The sequence below is a fragment of the Saccharomyces cerevisiae genome, chromosome X (assembly GCF_000146045.2).
Source record: "Saccharomyces cerevisiae S288C chromosome X, complete sequence".
NCBI lineage: Eukaryota > Fungi > Ascomycota > Saccharomycetes > Saccharomycetales > Saccharomycetaceae > Saccharomyces > Saccharomyces cerevisiae.
Genome location: NC_001142.9, coordinates 373,877 through 391,758, shown reverse-complemented (window position 1 = coordinate 391,758; position 17,882 = coordinate 373,877). Strand labels below are relative to the sequence as shown.

At 37.6% G+C, this 17,882-nt stretch overlaps 10 protein-coding genes and 4 non-coding genes across 14 annotated transcripts, besides 4 other annotated features; 7 read left to right on the top strand and 7 right to left on the bottom strand.

The window, feature by feature from the left end:
• Positions 1-112: 112 nt before the first annotated feature.
• On the bottom strand, positions 113-448 carry YJL028W (uncharacterized protein; the record flags this gene model as incomplete). The annotated part of the gene is made up of 1 exon (NM_001181462.1): positions 113-448. One exon carries the CDS (start codon positions 446-448, stop codon positions 113-115), a length of 336 nt encoding a protein of 111 aa, NP_012506.1.
• A 195-nt stretch (positions 449-643) lies between these two features.
• EMT5 lies at positions 644-716 on the top strand. Its single transcript has one exon. It is a non-coding gene; the product is annotated as a tRNA-Met (tRNA).
• A 189-nt stretch (positions 717-905) lies between these two features.
• VPS53 (Vps53p) lies at positions 906-3,374 on the top strand (the record flags this gene model as incomplete). The annotated part of the gene is made up of 1 exon (NM_001181463.1): positions 906-3,374. One exon carries the CDS (start codon positions 906-908, stop codon positions 3,372-3,374), a length of 2,469 nt encoding a protein of 822 aa, NP_012505.1.
• A 137-nt stretch (positions 3,375-3,511) lies between these two features.
• Positions 3,512-4,102, bottom strand: MAD2 (spindle checkpoint protein MAD2; the record flags this gene model as incomplete). The annotated part of the gene is made up of 1 exon (NM_001181464.3): positions 3,512-4,102. One exon carries the CDS (start codon positions 4,100-4,102, stop codon positions 3,512-3,514), a length of 591 nt encoding a protein of 196 aa, NP_012504.3.
• A 218-nt stretch (positions 4,103-4,320) lies between these two features.
• On the top strand, positions 4,321-5,391 carry BET4 (Rab geranylgeranyltransferase BET4; the record flags this gene model as incomplete). The annotated part of the gene is made up of 2 exons (NM_001181465.1): positions 4,321-4,323; positions 4,411-5,391. 2 exons carry the CDS (start codon positions 4,321-4,323, stop codon positions 5,389-5,391), a joined length of 984 nt encoding a protein of 327 aa, NP_012503.2.
• A 218-nt stretch (positions 5,392-5,609) lies between these two features.
• HCA4 (RNA-dependent ATPase HCA4) lies at positions 5,610-7,922 on the bottom strand (the record flags this gene model as incomplete). Its single annotated transcript, NM_001181467.1, has 1 exon — positions 5,610-7,922. The coding sequence occupies one exon, from the start codon at positions 7,920-7,922 to the stop codon at positions 5,610-5,612; it is 2,313 nt and encodes a 770-aa protein (NP_012501.1).
• Positions 7,923-8,383: 461 nt separating this feature from the next.
• Positions 8,384-10,432, bottom strand: KAR2 (Hsp70 family ATPase KAR2; the record flags this gene model as incomplete). The annotated part of the gene is made up of 1 exon (NM_001181468.3): positions 8,384-10,432. One exon carries the CDS (start codon positions 10,430-10,432, stop codon positions 8,384-8,386), a length of 2,049 nt encoding a protein of 682 aa, NP_012500.3.
• A 325-nt stretch (positions 10,433-10,757) lies between these two features.
• Positions 10,758-11,510, top strand: TAD2 (tRNA(adenine34) deaminase; the record flags this gene model as incomplete). The annotated part of the gene is made up of 1 exon (NM_001181469.1): positions 10,758-11,510. One exon carries the CDS (start codon positions 10,758-10,760, stop codon positions 11,508-11,510), a length of 753 nt encoding a protein of 250 aa, NP_012499.1.
• A 152-nt stretch (positions 11,511-11,662) lies between these two features.
• On the bottom strand, positions 11,663-12,934 carry SNX4 (Snx4p; the record flags this gene model as incomplete). Its single annotated transcript, NM_001181470.1, has 1 exon — positions 11,663-12,934. One exon carries the CDS (start codon positions 12,932-12,934, stop codon positions 11,663-11,665), a length of 1,272 nt encoding a protein of 423 aa, NP_012498.1.
• A 391-nt stretch (positions 12,935-13,325) lies between these two features.
• Positions 13,326-13,399, bottom strand: YNCJ0015W. The gene has a single exon. It is a non-coding gene; the product is annotated as a tRNA-Val (tRNA).
• A 489-nt stretch (positions 13,400-13,888) lies between these two features.
• Positions 13,889-14,161: a long terminal repeat (Ty1 LTR).
• A 261-nt stretch (positions 14,162-14,422) lies between these two features.
• IRC18 (Irc18p) lies at positions 14,423-15,097 on the bottom strand (the record flags this gene model as incomplete). Its single annotated transcript, NM_001181471.3, has 1 exon — positions 14,423-15,097. One exon carries the CDS (start codon positions 15,095-15,097, stop codon positions 14,423-14,425), a length of 675 nt encoding a protein of 224 aa, NP_012497.3.
• Positions 15,098-15,531: 434 nt separating this feature from the next.
• Positions 15,532-16,053: an origin of replication (ARS1013; Autonomously Replicating Sequence; inefficient as chromosomal replication origin; replication capacity dependent upon Sum1p).
• On the top strand, positions 15,985-16,644 carry LOH1 (Loh1p; the record flags this gene model as incomplete). The annotated part of the gene is made up of 1 exon (NM_001181472.1): positions 15,985-16,644. One exon carries the CDS (start codon positions 15,985-15,987, stop codon positions 16,642-16,644), a length of 660 nt encoding a protein of 219 aa, NP_012496.1.
• Positions 16,637-16,879: an origin of replication (ARS1012; Autonomously Replicating Sequence).
• Positions 16,824-16,915: a long terminal repeat (Ty1 LTR).
• A 266-nt stretch (positions 16,916-17,181) lies between these two features.
• On the top strand, positions 17,182-17,253 carry YNCJ0014C. The gene has a single exon. It is a non-coding gene; the product is annotated as a tRNA-Arg (tRNA).
• Positions 17,254-17,263: 10 nt separating this feature from the next.
• On the top strand, positions 17,264-17,335 carry YNCJ0013C. Its single transcript has one exon. It is a non-coding gene; the product is annotated as a tRNA-Asp (tRNA).
• Positions 17,336-17,882: the final 547 nt, after the last annotated feature.

Below are 17,882 nucleotides of genomic sequence, written 5' to 3'. Positions count from 1 at the left end.
CTTTTTTGAGTGCGGAGGGGCAGTGCTCTAAACTTTGCCTGCTTCTTGTTCGACTTCGGCTTCCTATGCAGAACGCAAAATCGCGTGCGCGAGGAACGAGGAAGACAACGCTTTAGATTGGCTTTTTCGTCGCCCATGCCCGTTGCGATAGCGATATGATGAGAAATCGATAAAAGGTTGCACCAGTACACCGCACTTTCTGGCGTGCTTGGATCTGGCTTGCGCGGCCTCGTGCCAGTAAGTAGAAAAGTAGTAATATGGCATGGCGAAAGAGAACAAAACAAGCAAAGCAAGCGTAATGCACAGCTGTGGCTAAAAAAAGAGCACAGAGGTGAAGGGAAAAAAAGATAAAGAAATTAAGGAGGTTGAGAGGGCTTGTGTGTCGATGCTTGGTGAGGCGGGACGTAACGGTTTTTTGTCTGTAGGCACTTCTACCCCACAGGGCCATGAATCTGGCCCGAAACCGTTGCGAGCGTGCCAATTGGTGGTGATATCTTTTTTCTTCCCTTTTTTTTTGTTTTCCGTTCTGTTATGTTCCTTCATCTTGAATTCACTAAAGGGAACAGAAGAAAAAGTTGGATATTAGATAAGCGGTACTTTTCTACAGGTCTAGTATTATTCCTCGGTTGGAACAAGAAATAGTGCTTCAGTAGCTCAGTAGGAAGAGCGTCAGTCTCATAATCTGAAGGTCGAGAGTTCGAACCTCCCCTGGAGCATATTTTTATACGTATATCTTTTTTCCCTCTATTTTGTTTTTTTTTTCTTTGTTTTTTCGTAGCTAGTAAAGAAGAGAAGGAGACCTAAAGTGTATATATACTTAATCTGCGATCATTGAAAAGTCGCTAGCTTATTGTCACTTACTGCATTTTCACAACATCTTCCATTTTTGTTTTCTCAGAAGGACAATGCTGGAAGGTACGGTAGATTATGACCCGCTGGAAGATATTACCAATATACTTTTTTCAAAAGAATCCCTGAACAACATAGATGAACTGATCAGTATTACCAGAAGCTACAAAAAGCAATTGCAAGAGGATATTCTCAAAGAAGAGAATGAATTGAAGGAACACCCTAAAAATTCCGCTGAAATAGAGGCTTCTCTGAGGAAAGTTTTCCAAGATTTCAAAGAAACTCAAGATGTCTCAGCCTCCACCGAGTTGACGATATCGAATCTGACAGAAGGTATCTCGTACCTGGACATTGCCAAGAAAAACCTCACCCACTCTTTGACTCTTTTCCAAAATTTAAAGATATTGACAGACAGTTACATACAATGCAATGAATTACTCTCACAGGGCTCATTCAAAAAAATGGTGTCCCCTTATAAGATAATGTGTTCGCTTGCTGAAAACACATTCATCTCTTACAAATCATTGGACGAGATAAACTATTTGTTGAGCTCCATTTCAAGACTGAAAGGAGACACTTTGTCCAAAATTAAACAAAACTACAATGCGCTCTTTTCCGGCGGCAATATCTCAGAGCATGATACAGCACTCACTATGGAATTGCGCGAAGGTGCCTGCGAGCTACTCGACTGCGATACAAGTACGAGAGCCCAGATGATAGATTGGTGTTTGGACAAACTTCTCTTCGAAATGAAAGAGATATTTAGGGTCGACGATGAAGCCGGATCCCTAGAAAATTTATCGAGAAGATACATTTACTTCAAAAAAATTCTTAATAACTTCAATTCAAAGTTCGCAGACTATTTCTTAAAAGACTGGGAAATGGCAGTCAGATTGACCACCACTTTTTATCACATTACACACAAGGACCTTCAGACACTTCTGAAAAGGGAATTCAAAGACAAGAACCCTTCCATTGATCTATTCATGACAGCATTACAATCGACGCTAGATTTCGAAAAATACATCGACGTACGATTTTCAAAAAAAATTAAGGAACCAAAACTAAGTTCCTGCTTCGAACCTTATTTGACTTTATGGGTGTCTCACCAAAACCAAATGATGGAAAAGAAATTTCTTTCTTATATGAGTGAGCCGAAGTACCCATCTAATGAAACAGAATCTCTCGTGTTACCCTCGAGTGCAGACCTTTTCAGGACATATCGTTCCGTACTGACTCAGACCTTAGAGCTCATTGATAATAATGCCAATGATAGCATATTGACTTCATTGGCAAATTTTTTCAGTAGATGGCTTCAAACTTACTCACAAAAAATTCTTCTTCCTTTACTGCTGCCCGACAATATTGAAGTCCAGGATAAGCTAGAAGCTGCCAAGTATACCGTTTTATTGATCAATACTGCAGATTATTGTGCCACGACTATAGATCAATTGGAGGATAAATTATCTGAATTCAGCGGTAATCGTGAAAAGCTGGCAAACAGTTTTACGAAAACGAAAAATATATACGACGATTTACTAGCAAAAGGAACTTCTTTTCTATTAAACCGTGTCATACCCTTAGATCTAAATTTTGTATGGAGAGAGTTTATCAACAATGATTGGTCAAATGCTGCGATAGAAGATTATAGCAGGTACATGGTAACCCTCAAATCCGTACTTAAAATGCCCGCATTAACAGATGCCTCTATTAAACAACAGCAAGAGCAACCTTCGACTTTGGCATTTATTTTGTCGCAATTCAATAGAGATGTTTATAAGTGGAATTTCTTGGATAAGGTGATTGATATCATCACTACAAATTTTGTAAGCAATACCATCCGCCTTCTGCAGCCCGTTCCACCCTTTTCCCTGGCGGGCAGCAAAAGGAAATTTGAAACCAGAACTGTTGTCAACATTGGCGAGCAGCTTCTCCTTGATTTAGAATTGCTGAAGGAGATTTTTCACACTTTACCAGAAAGTGTAAGTAACGATTCTGACTTGCGAGAAAATACCTCTTATAAGAGGGTGAAAAGACATGCAGACAATAATATAGACCAGCTGCTGAAGTTTATTAAACTTCTAATGGCTCCTCTGGATTCCGCTGATGACTATTACGAGACCTACTCCAAATTGACCAATAATAACCCTGATTCAGCGGTATGGTCTTTTGTCCTCGCTTTAAAGGGCATTCCATGGGACCTGGCATTATGGAAAAAGCTATGGAGTGCCTACAACTTAGAAACAGACGACACTGACGAGGGCAGCAGGCCAGACAGTAATCGCGATCTTTTCATATTCAAGTGGGACAAGGTACTTTTGGGTCAATTTGAAAACAACTTGGCAAGGATGCAAGATCCGAATTGGTCAAAATTTGTGAGGCAAGATCTGAAAATATCACCACCTGTTATGAAGAGGATAGTATCCACCCCTCAAATACAACAACAAAAAGAAGAACAAAAAAAGCAAAGTTTGAGTGTCAAAGACTTCGTTTCTCACTCAAGGTTCTTTAACAGAGGCACTTGAAAAAACGCATGAAGTGGTTTACAGAGGAAGTACGTAGTATAGTATAATATAGTTCATAAATCTATATTCTTTCTAAACATCGAAAACGAGATTTTTTTGGACTTCCGTCTTTTTTTTTTTTTTTGACTTGAATTCTATTAATATTTATAGCTGACCTGCGCACCAACTTTATGATCGTTGGTAGAGAATGTTTTGAATTGAACTACTTCACCATCAGGTATCTCTTTACTATTGGAGTCGGCCCATTCTAACGGAACTTTAGCATCCGCGTCTGTATATGCAAGTACTGTGAATGTGTACCCACCTTCTTTTGTTAGTTCGGGCAGAAAGGTAACGCTTGAGGTGATTTGCCTGATTAAAGCTCTGATTTGTGATTGTGTTGTATTTAAATCTACAACATCATCCTGCCCGTTGCTATTGCCAGAAATGTGTTGCACATTGAAGGACCATCTTTCCACCACCTCTCCCTCATCCTTGTCTACAATACATAATACTAATTGATTGCATTTTCCACCAAGAAGCCACCTGTGAACTTGTAGAAGAATTTTCCGAATGTAATCTTTCAGTTCATCATCATGTGTCTTTAGTAACGTAAGATCGTACTTTTTCACCGTTACGAAATCTTCTGCTGGGTATACGCCTCTTTGGTACAAAATGGAATTAATGCTGTACTCGAAAAATTCTGTAACTGTCCTTGTTGAACCCTTTAGTGATATTGATTGTGACATTAAATGTGCTATTGGGCCCCTTTGAAGTGGTTTTCAATACTCTTGTACGAGTATTTAACATCAATCATTCTTCGGGGCGATTTCTATTCTTGAAATGTTAAATCATAAACCATACGTAAACATTTGAAAAAAATTAAAGGCAAAAAAGAAAAAAACCACATTTTTGAGCCACATATACCTAGTATACTGAATTTATACTATAAAGCAGTAGGTCAGCAATGGTATGTGCACTTCAAATGTTCGTTACATTATGAATTCTTTTTTTTACTGACTACCAAGCAATTTTTTATATTTGCCACATTAAACAGCATGGCATTAAAAGGAAACAGTGGACCAAGGAATTACTGAGACAAAAGAGAGTTCAAGACGAAAAGAAAATATATGATTATAGAAGCTTGACTGAAAATGTTTTGAATATGAGAGATGAAAAAATTTACTCAATTGAAGCTCTGAAGAAAACATCAGAACTTCTTGAGAAAAATCCGGAATTTAATGCTATTTGGAATTACAGAAGGGATATTATAGCGAGTTTGGCTTCTGAGTTGGAAATACCTTTCTGGGATAAAGAGTTAGTTTTTGTAATGATGCTATTGAAGGATTACCCCAAAGTCTATTGGATATGGAATCACAGACTTTGGGTCTTGAAACATTATCCTACGAGTTCCCCTAAAGTGTGGCAAACTGAACTTGCTGTCGTGAATAAGTTATTGGAACAAGATGCAAGAAATTACCACGGATGGCATTACCGCAGAATAGTTGTTGGTAACATAGAGAGTATCACTAATAAAAGTCTTGACAAGGAGGAGTTTGAATACACAACAATAAAGATTAACAATAACATTTCAAATTATTCTGCATGGCACCAAAGAGTACAGATCATAAGCAGAATGTTTCAGAAAGGAGAGGTTGGGAATCAAAAGGAGTATATTCGGACTGAAATATCTTATATCATCAACGCTATGTTTACCGACGCCGAAGACCAATCCGTATGGTTTTATATCAAGTGGTTCATTAAAAACGACATTGTTTGTAAAACTCTGGACGAACAAGAGTACCTTAAAATGTTGAAAGACTTGAGAGAAAACATTCTGTTAATAAATAATGACGAAATTGAATTTTCCGGGAAGCAAAATATTTGGTGCTTGAAAATTTTATTAGTTCTCGAAGATATTCTGGAAGAAAAGGAAGCTCTAACGGAAAGAAGCTCGGAACAATATTTGGTCCAATTAATAGATGCGGATCCGTTAAGAAAGAATAGATACCTACATCTCCTGGAGCAGCATAAGTGATGATATACATATATAAACATATATATATATGTATATATGATGGAAGCCTGTTCACTATAAGCGGGATTTCATTTGACACCTTCAATGCACGAAAGTATATGCATATTTTTCTTTTATTGTAATATTACCGATGATTTGAACAAAGAAATAAGTATATTAGTGTAGAGAATAGATGTATACAAGTTCTAAATACTATAGGTTAGACTATGCAGGAGGGTTTAACCCTGGATTAATTTAGCTGTCAAAGATTCCAAATCCTCCAAAGTTTGTGGTTCTTCCACTTCAATAATGTCATCATCAACTGAATTGGATGGATTGTGGCCGTGGGAATAGTCAACAGTTCTAGCTTTCTTTTTCAAGTGGCCTTCCGAGTCAGGCATATCACCGTCGCTCATATCATCGCTCAAGTTTCCTGTTCCTAAATATGCTACTGTCTTCCCTTCTTCTTCATCTCCAGAAATTTCTTCTTCCATAGCAGCCTCCATTTCCCTTCTCATGGCTTCTAGTCTTTTTCTCTTCTTCTCTTGTTTTTTTTCTTTAGCCACCTGCTTATCAATATTGTCAATGTCTGCCATTACTGCAGATTCTTTAGTTAAAAATTCTGTCTTTTGTACCTCCGCATCACCTCTCTTATGAAATTCTTCTTCATCTTCAAGTTCATAAACTGGATGGGCTTCGCCTTCATCATCAAATATTAATTTGCTAGCGTTACCCTTGGAGGCCAGAGATGCCTTCTTTGAAAGCGCTTTCTTCTGTGCTCGCCTTGAAGTTGGAAGAGTTAGAGCTGGTAACTCAGCTTCATTTATTTCATGATCTTTACGCTTGACAGAAATGAAATCGTCATCCTCGTCTTCTTGTGCTTGAGCCTTCGTTATATTCAAATAGTGTTCACTTAAGATGGTTTGATTTTTACGTTCAAACATTTTATCATATTTTGTTCTTGGTTGTTTCGACTTATCTTCAATTACTTCACCATCTTCATTTGCTTTTGATAAGAAAGCTAGCTGTCTTGGAGCATTCTTTCTTTCTTTGGCCTGCTCAATGGTCTTCATACCCTTCATTTTGATTTTTGGGGCCCCTGGTAAACCAAGAGAATAAGCGAATTCTTCTGTTGGTAACTCATCGAATTTGAAAACTTGTTTGTCCTTTTGCACATATATAGATCTCACGTACGATATAAAAGCCTTTTGTCCTAGATATTTTAGTTCTGGATCCTTGAATAATAATGACTGCAATTGTGGTTTAATGGATTTCTTTTTTGACTGTTTTATATTAAGTTTGCCTGGTTCGATCTTTCTAGCGTTAAGTCTTTTTAGGAACGCTTCCTGCTCTTGTGGAGTCAACATGATTAAAGATTTACCCTTTTTACCGTAACGAGCACATCTACCGACTCTGTGGATATATGTATCAACGTCCTCTGGACAATCCACTTGAACAACCCAATCGACTGCAGGAAAGTCAATACCTCTAGCAACGACATCGGTAGCAAAAAGACACACCTGTTGAGCACGATTGAATTTGTCCAAAGTTTCTGTCCTAGCACGTTGTTTCTGTCTACCGTGTAAATGCATTAAAGAAATACCAGGCTGCATCTTCCTAAATGTCTCATAGACAAAATGCACTTGTTTGGAACTTGATAAGAAAACGATCATTTTGCATTTTAAATGTGATTTTATAAAACTGAAAAGGATATCCAATTTATCTGCCAAAGGAACTTCAATGTAGAATTGTTGCAAAGTTTCTGGAGTAGATGCTTCTTTGTTAACCGACCCATCCATCACATCATGTGTACCAACGGTTTTATAATCTGTCAAGGAAAGCCTAGCCAAGTCTGCAACAGATTGTGATTGAGTCGCTGAAAATAAAAGTGTTTGTCTAGATGGTGACAATGTGCTTACGATGGCATCCAGAGTTTTTTTAAACCCCATGTCTAAACATCTATCAGCTTCGTCAAGAACAAGCATCTGCAAATTGGAAGTATTTAGACCTACGGCTTGATCTAAATGTTGTAAAATACGACCAGGTGTACCGATAAGAATGTTAATCCTTGATATCCTTTCTAGTTCGAATTTAACATCTTTACCACCGATAACTAACCCAGCTGAAAATGAAGTGTGACTACCTATTTTCGTCAAAACCTCATATATTTGCATAGCCAACTCTCTTGTTGGAGATATGATAAGGGCACCTAACCCATCGAATTCGGTCCATTTTTCGCGGTATAGCTTTTCAATTACTGGAACTAAAAATGCTAATGTCTTACCGGAACCTGTCTTTGCGGCCGCCAATACATCATGACCTTGCAGGGACACGGGAATAGAATCGGCTTGGATCTCAGTAAGTTTTATAAAGGATGATTCTCTTAAACCTTTTAATGTGGGATCGCTAATGGGGAGATCTTTGAAAAACTTGGCCTTGGTTATCTTAGGGTCATACTCATCAATTTTGGTTTTCAAGTTTTCGATGTACTCATCTTCCTTTTGACGTAAAGTCTTTCTTTGAGTTGTGTTCAATCTATTTTTTTTGGCCATTTCAGTATTAGGTTCTCGAGCCTTTCAACTCTCTCTGTTATAATGTTTTAGCAAAATATTTCAATAGTGATGGGATGAGATGAGATGAGATGAGCTTAAGCACTTTTTTTTCAGTGAAAAATTTTCGGAACGGGAAATAAAGCATTATCAGGGTAAGAAAAAATTGCATTTGCGCAATAGAGCTAAGTAATACGCAAAATTAGCATATTGATGACACTGTTACTGAGTACCTTAACCCCAGTCTCTATACTCTTCAATGAAATTTCTATATCTTTCTAATTTTATAACATATAATGCATATATTTACGTATATACTCAGTATAATCTCCTCGAAAATTGTATGAAGCTCGAAGTTTGAATTAGCTATGCATGTATTTTTAGAAGAAATGTAGATATTCTATGCAAGTCAATAAATTAACAACCTTGAAGCTTCCAGCAGCAAAAATTTTTAACTATTTTATCTACAATTCGTCGTGTTCGAAATAATCACCATCGTCATCTTCATCTTCGTCGTCATAATCAGCGGCACCAGAACCATCAGCACCTCCGTACAACTTAGAAGTAATTGGATAAGCGACCTTGGACAAAGATTCGAACTTTTCATCAAAGTCTTCAGCAATGGCGGTTTCAAAGTTATCATCTAACCATTCTAAAACATCGTTAGCAGCATCTAATAAGGTTTCCTTGTCTTCTTCTTCCAATTTTTCACCTAGGTCACCATTAACTTGGTTTTTCAAAGAGTGAGCGTAGTTTTCTAATTTGTTTCTAGATTCAACCTTGGCCTTGATAGAAGCGTCTTCAGAAGCGAATTTTTCAGCCTCTTCAACCATTCTATCAATCTCTTCTTGGGTTAATCTACCTTTATCGTTAGTGATGGTGATAGATTCGGATTTACCAGTTCCCTTATCTGTGGCAGACACCTTCAGAATACCATTAGCGTCAAGTGCAAATGTGACTTCAATTTGAGGTACACCTCTTGGTGCTGGTGGAATGCCGGTTAATTCAAACTTACCTAATAGATTGTTGTCCTTAGACATGGCTCTTTCACCCTCGTATACCTTGATCATAACGGTTGGTTGGTTGTCAACGGCAGTAGAGAAAATTTGGGATTTCTTTGTAGGAATAGCAGTATTTCTCTTAATTAATGGAGTCATGACACCACCAGTGGTTTCAATACCAAGAGTCAAAGCGTTGACATCCAATAAAACAATATCTTCGACACCTTCTTCACCGGATAAGACACCAGCTTGAACGGCTGCACCGTATGCAACAGCTTCATCTGGGTTAATACCCTTGGAGGCCTTCTTACCATCAAAGTATGATTCTAACAATTGTTGGACCTTTGGAATTCTAGTAGAACCACCAACCAAAACGATATCATCAACATCCTTCTTTTCCAAACCAGAATCTTGCAAAACCTTCTCGACAGGCTTCAAGGTCTTCTTGAATAGATCTAGGTTTAATTCCTCAAACTTAGCTCTGGTCAAGGTTTCACTTAAGTCGATACCATCAACGAAGGAGTCAATTTCAATACGGGTGGACATTTGGCTGGACAAGGCACGTTTAGCCTTTTCAGCTTCTCTCTTCAATTTAGCTAGGGCCTTGTTGTTGTCAGACACATCAATACCATGCTTCTTCTTGAAAGCTTTTATCAATTGACGAACGATCTTATAGTCAAAATCTTCACCACCTAAATGAGTATCACCAGAAGTGGCTTGGACTTCGAAAACACCGTTTTCAATAGACAATAGAGAGACATCGAAAGTACCACCACCCAAATCATAAACAATAATTTGATGTTCCTTATCAGATTTATCCAAACCGTAGGCAATGGCGGCTGCGGTTGGTTCATTAACAATTCTCAAAACGTTCAAACCAGCGATGGTACCAGCATCCTTGGTGGCTTGTCTTTGCGCGTCATTGAAATAAGCAGGAACAGTAACGACAGCATGGGTAACCTTAGTGCCTAAATAATCTTCGGCAATTTGTTTCATCTTACCCAAGATCATACCAGAAATTTCTTCTGGAGTAAAAACCTTCTTTTCTCCTTTGACACTTACTTCTACAGCGGGCTTCCCATCTTTATTAACCACATTAAATGGCAAGTGCTTGATATCCTTCTGAACAGATCTGTCGTTATATTTCAAACCGATCAATCTCTTAATGTCGAAGATGGTGTTTTGAGGATTGGCAGCAACTTGGTTCTTTGCAGCATCACCAATCAATCTTTCATCATCGGTGAATGCCACGTAAGATGGGGTGATTCTGTTACCTTGCTCATTAGCAAGAATTTCAGTCTTACCATTTTTCATCACAGCAACACAGGAATAAGTAGTACCTAAGTCAATACCGATAACAGTTCCGTAGTTTTCTACATCATCGGCACCTCTAACTAAAACATTGGAGGAGTGGAAAGAATTCTGTAAAGGTAATATTACCACGAAAAGGGCGTACAGGACCACGGAGAGTGGTACCAGCAGCTTGCCAGCGCTTAGTCTGTTGAAAAACATGGTATGTTTGATACGCTTTTTCCCTTGAGACTACTCTTGGGGACTTTAAAAAAGTAAAACAGTAACACGTTAATCTTTAGAATTACATAGCCATATTTATATCTTCCAGAGAACCCTTTTCGTGTCCTTTATATAAAAAAGCAACTTTTTCGACACGCTGTCCAGTTCCTCGGGTGCCGCGCCGGGTGAAATTTCCAGAAGGTTCTATTAAAATAGAAAGTTGCAGCTAACATAGCAAAATTAGATGAATGATGAGTCCTAATGGGATCTACACTTTGCTCGAGAAGCGGCTGGTGGCTGCGGTAAAAACTAGAGGACTCACACTATGCAGCATATTAAACATATGAGGACAGCTGTCCGTTTGGCTAGATACGCTCTTGACCACGATGAGACACCGGTAGCTTGCATCTTTGTACATACGCCAACTGGCCAGGTGATGGCTTATGGCATGAACGATACGAACAAGTCATTAACTGGAGTAGCACATGCTGAGTTCATGGGGATCGATCAGATCAAGGCGATGTTGGGCTCCCGAGGAGTTGTTGACGTGTTCAAAGACATTACTCTATATGTTACTGTAGAACCGTGTATAATGTGTGCATCTGCTCTCAAGCAATTAGACATTGGAAAGGTGGTGTTCGGTTGTGGCAACGAGAGATTTGGAGGCAACGGTACTGTCTTGTCAGTAAATCATGATACGTGTACATTAGTGCCCAAGAACAATAGTGCGGCAGGGTACGAGAGTATACCGGGGATCTTGAGGAAAGAAGCAATAATGCTGCTGAGATACTTTTATGTAAGACAAAATGAAAGGGCGCCAAAGCCACGGTCCAAGAGTGACAGAGTGTTGGATAAAAACACGTTTCCGCCTATGGAATGGTCAAAGTATCTTAATGAAGAAGCATTCATTGAGACTTTTGGTGATGATTACAGGACTTGTTTTGCGAATAAAGTTGACTTGTCCAGTAATAGCGTCGATTGGGATTTGATTGACTCCCACCAAGATAATATAATCCAAGAACTGGAAGAACAATGCAAAATGTTTAAGTTTAATGTACATAAGAAATCTAAGGTTTGACGAAAAAAATCAGAACATCATAAAATAATAGCAACATTTACATATTTTTATATAGATATTTTTCTTTTTTTAAATTTCTCTGTTAAATGTGATCAGATAATCGTAGTGCCCAAGGTATTATCAGTAGTAATGGGAAAACATTAAGAGCACCACTATAGACTATCGTCTACTTTTTCCCATGCTTCAAGTATCCTTTCGTAGAATTCGATATGATGGTCCGCTAGTGAGCCCAGAGATTTCTTGATTTCAGCCGTTTTTACACTTTCGAAATGGTCTATTTCCTTCAAGCATTCCTGTTCGAATCCATCCGCCACCTTTTTAGCGTTTTCTAATTCACCTGTTAATGACGTTATTTTGCCTTCTAGTTTATTGATTTTTTCTCTACGTGAAGCCTCCTGATTTATTCCCGCTAGTTCTTCCAATTTATTGGCAAAGAAATTACTACCTCCGTATCCAGAAATCAAGTTATTTTTTTCTTTGATTGACCTGGTTAAATAATCACTTAGTTCTTCGTAGTCTATCTGTTTCTGGTCTTTCAATTTGATCAGCTGTCGCATACTATCAATGTAGTGTTCAAGATCCTTCAAATCAACAATATATTCGTAATCCAGATACTTTGTAAGATCTTGCAAGCCATATGACAGCTGTGTTACACCTTCATTAAAAATCTTCAACTTCGCAGCAAGTTCCTCGTTTTCGCCTGTGACCAATTCTTGTAATTCCTGTAAATTACTGCCCAACTTTGTATAGTCTTCAGACATCGAATCATTTTTTTTCACAACCTTATGAAAAAGTTTATCTATCTTTGTCACAGTCCGATCTAGTTTATCACTTTTCTCCCTTATCTCAGTGAATTCTTCGTTTTGCTTGTGAACTGTTTTGAAGGCATTCATAAAAGCATCAGTAACTTCATCTTTATTTGGTTGCAAGCTATCCTGGAGGACTTTGCGGTGAGATTCCCAATCTTTACTCACCAAAAAAGTTTTGAAGACTTTTGATTGAGAAAGATCGGGATGCAAAGAGACCCTTCTTAGGAAATTTTGCAAACTATGACATCTCTTTTGTGTAAATCTTTGGCTAAACCTATCGCCTGCTATGTATTGAAAAACTTTCTTATCAGGTAATGGCGGGATGATGCAGGTGGGGAACCTGTTGAGTAAAATATCATGCAGGAGCAATAGGTCACTGTATCTTCTATGTACAACTATAATAGATTCTGGATCGCCACGATTATCATAAAATGACGTGTTGTTAGTCTTTGTTGATATCTGATAACTCACGTAGCCAGATGAAGAGCCTGGGTCACCAGTTCTTTTTTGTGGATCAGAAACAATGATTTCAAACCAATATGGTGGCTTCTCGGGGTTGCCTCTGGCTTTGTCCTTAGCTTTGCTTGTTAAATCGTTCTTGCCTTTGTCTGTCATATCCTCAACAAAAAGAGCAGTATTGTGGTATACCGTAAATAAAGTTTAATAACGGCTTAGCCTACTACCAGAATTTAATCTGTTAATCTTGCGTCGTCACTTCGTTCACGGAAATCCTTGGTGTAATACCTCTCTCAATTCCTTGATACTAAACTATACATCGCTCTTGGGCATTGCCACCCCTTTCAAGCTGGAGGGCGAATACCCGGCAGGACCCTGTGAGCGCGGCATAGATTTTTGAACTGTTATTCTGAACTATAAACAATTAAAGGAGAAAAAATACAATATCTCAGTATTGCATATAGATTTTATAGGGTGTTTGATCGTACGCAAAGGGTGGCTTGCTTATAACAATACCAGGTTATTCTTGTGAATTAAAAAAACAAAAAATTGATTTCGCCCAGGATCGAACTGGGGACGTTCTGCGTGTTAAGCAGATGCCATAACCGACTAGACCACGAAACCTATTAATTTATGAAAGCTTGGGCTTTCAGCAGAAATTAATCGATTGTAAAGTTACCGTATCAAACTTATAATAATAAAGATGTATAAAACGCGAATGAAATAATAGTAACGGGAGAGACAAGATTGAGTATATAATTCAATAATTGCTTGCTTAAATGAAGCAGTTAAACCTGTAAATACCTGAGCAATCGGTTTAGACATGGGACTCCTCGCTTCACCAGATCTTATGTATAATATAGGATAAGTAACGATGTGCGAACAAGCCGACAATAAGTCTGACAACTATTACTCTCCTAACGATAGAATTGCCAAGACATCCGGTATTATTTAAGCCCTTAATACAACAAAAATTAGTAACGTAGTTTATGTCAACTAATTGTCCAAGATTGAAATTTGTTTAGAATAAATCAAGTGTCAGCTTGAGAAACTGACGAATATTAGTAACAAAAGGCACTACTAAATGGATTATATTGGAAGTTCATTCGCACACATCTATTGCCTATTATTACGTGTATATTACCTTATGTGGTACAAAAAGATGATAGATGTGATGAGATGCTGTCTCTGAAATTGAACCAAGTTGAGACGTAAAATTAATAATGTAAAACGAAAAACGAAAAAAATGAATAACATGTATATTGCCGATTCCGCTTAGTAGGTTCCGATAGGCTCGAGAGATCTAGTATGTTCCGTATATCTAATAATAGGACCTTCGTCAACAATGGAAACCCAACAACTGTCAGAAAATTGGCATAATCATCAGTTATTCTAGTAATATTTACTAGTCAGTGGGTGTTAATTGATTTTTATTCCAACGAAAGGGTGGGTATGTTTGAAAGTTTAATTGTTAATTAATACTTCAAAAATGCTTACCCATGGCAGTTACAGAATAGTTAGGTGTAATAAGAAGCAGAAATGCAAATATAAGAATGTCGTTAAAACACTATATATATGTATATATATACAACGATCTGAGATTAAACAATGTACAGGAGTGGCAAAAACAAAATCGGCAACATTTTCCTAAGTCAGAGCTTGGTATATAATGGTGAGCCAAATAAGAAATCCGACGCCTCCAATGCTGGCCGAGACTAAGCATAGACTAGTTGTCACTGTTATACATAAATCAACCACACCTTGTGCCAGACCAGCCTCTATCGTTGTTGCAGCGACTACTCTACTGATCCGTGAGAGCACCTCCTTCTTTTTCTTTTGTTCCTCTGTCAATTCCCCGCCCTTCTTGGCAACCAGATCATACTTATTCAAGAGGCTTTCAAATTTCTTTGTTGAAACGGTCTTGAATTTTTTTATGTACTTGAACGGAGATATATTTACTGCTCGGTTTAGGCCCTTAGTTAGCTTCCCTGTTTCTGTTTCAAATGTGTTATTGCCAACAGTTTCCATTTGGATTTCCCTTGTTAGCATATTCACCTTGTTATTCAATATACCATTTAAACCCTTTAGAATAAAAGAGTGGTTACCATACATATCTTTAACTTCCTCTATTTGTCTCTCGATTCCAGATATTTTTTCATCAACACAGACAGAACTCTGCGAGTAAGCAGCCAAGACCCTTAATGAGTTGACCAGTTTGGTTCCGGTACTTTCGAATTCAACCACTGCTCTACTACTTGCTAATACAACGGTAAGCAAACACAACTGGATCAGAAAAATCCTTTCTATCATTTGTACTTTCATCTTATAGTTTTGTGACTATGGCTGTGATTATGATTTTTATTGGAAAAGCAAAAAAAGTACTGTAGAGACAATTAGAGATATATGACCCATAAAAGAGAAGTTAAATGATCGAAGAGTATACAACTCTATAATGTAATCTGTATTAAAAAAGATTTTCAGAAAGGTTTAATATTGATCTTCATTTGGGAGGAAAACAAGAGATTTACTTCGAGCAATTTTGGAATATAAAAATGATTTACTTTATGTTCGATAGAAAACCCTAGAGTGATTTTGTGTCTCTTCTAAACGCACCCTGTGGTAAAAAATAAAGGAAAAAAATGATTTCAAATATGACTAGGTTGTGGCGCCAATGATCAAGTTTTTTTTTTTATGAATTCTTTTTTGTGGTCACAACGACAAATTATTATCACCGATTTAGTGTCATTTTTTTTCATTTCTCTTAAGACTCGTGTACCCTTTTCCAAAGGCAAAGGCCCTGCGAAAAACAAAGTAGAAGGGAAAAAAATTACTAAGATACAGTGTAAGCTATGCTATGTATTCAATCCCCCTTTTTGTGGTTTTCTCATTCAAGCAGCTAATTATAGGGCTACGCATTGCCGCAGAAAAGGCACCTATGGTGAATGTTGTTGCAATCGGCTTAAATAATTGTGAAAATATGGAAGATATGTCTTGCAGAGATTAGTTTGAAAAAGTACTACAAAAATAATTTTTATACTCAATTATACTACTATCCAATACATAAATATTTATTATCTTGGGATAAAAATAAAAGAATTATTTTTTTTGCTTTTTTAAAGACTATAAAAGTGTAAACTGTCAGTAAAAAAAATAGACACCACAAAACAATAAGTGAAGATAAAAGAGCCTAGTGAAGTAAACTAATTCAAATGAGGTTCCAGCTTTTCATATATTTTTATTTCACCATTGTTGTGATTGCAGGAACTAACACAATACAACAGTTCAGCGATGCGGGCGATAGGTTAATCACATCATTGAGAAATCTGGACAACAATGGAACATACGAAACATTGACAGCAGAGAAGGTGCCTATTATCGAGGGACAAATTCAAAACATTAGTGCAAAATATGAGCAGCATACTTTTATTTTGAAGGGCTTAGAAGCGGTGCTAAATTATAAAGTGAAAAGTTTGGATAATAATGAGAGAGAGTCGCTCGAAATAGAATATGAAAAGGTGGAAAAGGCACTAGATGCGGCTTTGAATGTTTCACCATTTGAATATATCAAAAAGTTTAAAGAAGTCTCCAGGGGCAAGGTAGTTAATGCTTTAGAAAACCTCAGTAGAGAACAGAATCGAATTACTATAAATGGTGGTAGAGAAGACGAAAAAGAAAAAGAAGCGAGGGAAAAAAAGAAACGACTAGACAGAATAAAGAGAATCCTAACTGTAAGTCTGTTAGAATTGGGTCTAGCTCAAGGAGTGGCCGATTTATGTGCAGTAGCACCTTTTGCGTGTCTTCTTGGGGTGACAGTTGGAAGCATCGGTTTCATATTTTGGTTGGCACTAATATATAATGCTATTCAATAACTTGAACAGTTGTACTAAGGCAGTTTAAGTCCATTATACTGTGCGCATGCACCGGCATAGCTGCCGCCGCCTATTCATCCATGACTGTTTATATTTCTGTAGCTAGCTCTCTTTTCATGAAGCGCCATATATATTATTTTTTGAAAGCTGAAAGATAGAAACTATAAATAAAATAAAGCCGAGAGAGAGAAAGACCCAAATAACCTTTAATATTATAGCCTTTAATAACAATGGAATTACAACAATTATCTAATTATTCACCTGCATCCCAAAAATATTAGTCGTAGCCAAGATGAACCAATCGATGTGTGTTATATGTACCTCTGCTTTGCAGTATAAGAAATTTACATTTATTTCTGACTAATAACACCTTGGTGCCCCAACGGTAAACAACTTGTATCAGTTCTCATAAGTGCGGCCATTTTATGCAATACAGGCTGCATTATTTCACCAGCCGTGAAAATCCGAAAATTGTAGTAATTGAAAGCGTAATTAGGTTTTACTATAATAAAGTAGTAAAACCTTCAACAAATAGTAGCTCGCGTGGCGTAATGGCAACGCGTCTGACTTCTAATCAGAAGATTATGGGTTCGACCCCCATCGTGAGTGCTTTGTTTCTTCCGTGATAGTTTAATGGTCAGAATGGGCGCTTGTCGCGTGCCAGATCGGGGTTCAATTCCCCGTCGCGGAGATTTTTTTGGCTACTCCTGTAGTTATTCTTCATTAATGCTTTGTTAACCTTCCTTAGCATTAAATGCAATAGCAGCGGCTCTTCAAAGAATATGAAGTTTATTGGCGTATAATCAAGTGATAGCATTCACAGCACCGTGTTGTTAAGGGGCAATTTACGAAGAGTCTCAGTTTATGATAGTATATACACGTTAAGGTCCCAGCAAGAGCGTAGTATTTCACGTAAATATTCTCTTTTGGGTAAAGCACTGGTATACATATATAATAATAATTAAACTGAAACGGCTCACGAGTCTAGTGAGCCCATTCTAACTACGGTCTTCATCAAAGTCCTTCTCGGGCCGGGTAGTATGATTCCGTTTTCGTCTTTTGATGAAAATAAATTTTCTGCTGGAAAATAACAAGGTTAGTTTGTAAGTGTGATGTAGTATTTAGTAAATGCGCCCATTGCCTTTCAACTAGTTTACCAATACCTTTCTTAGCCACTTAGTTTACACTATACTTAATAAATTATTTCCTCAGGGTACGCCAATTAACAACACGCCTCC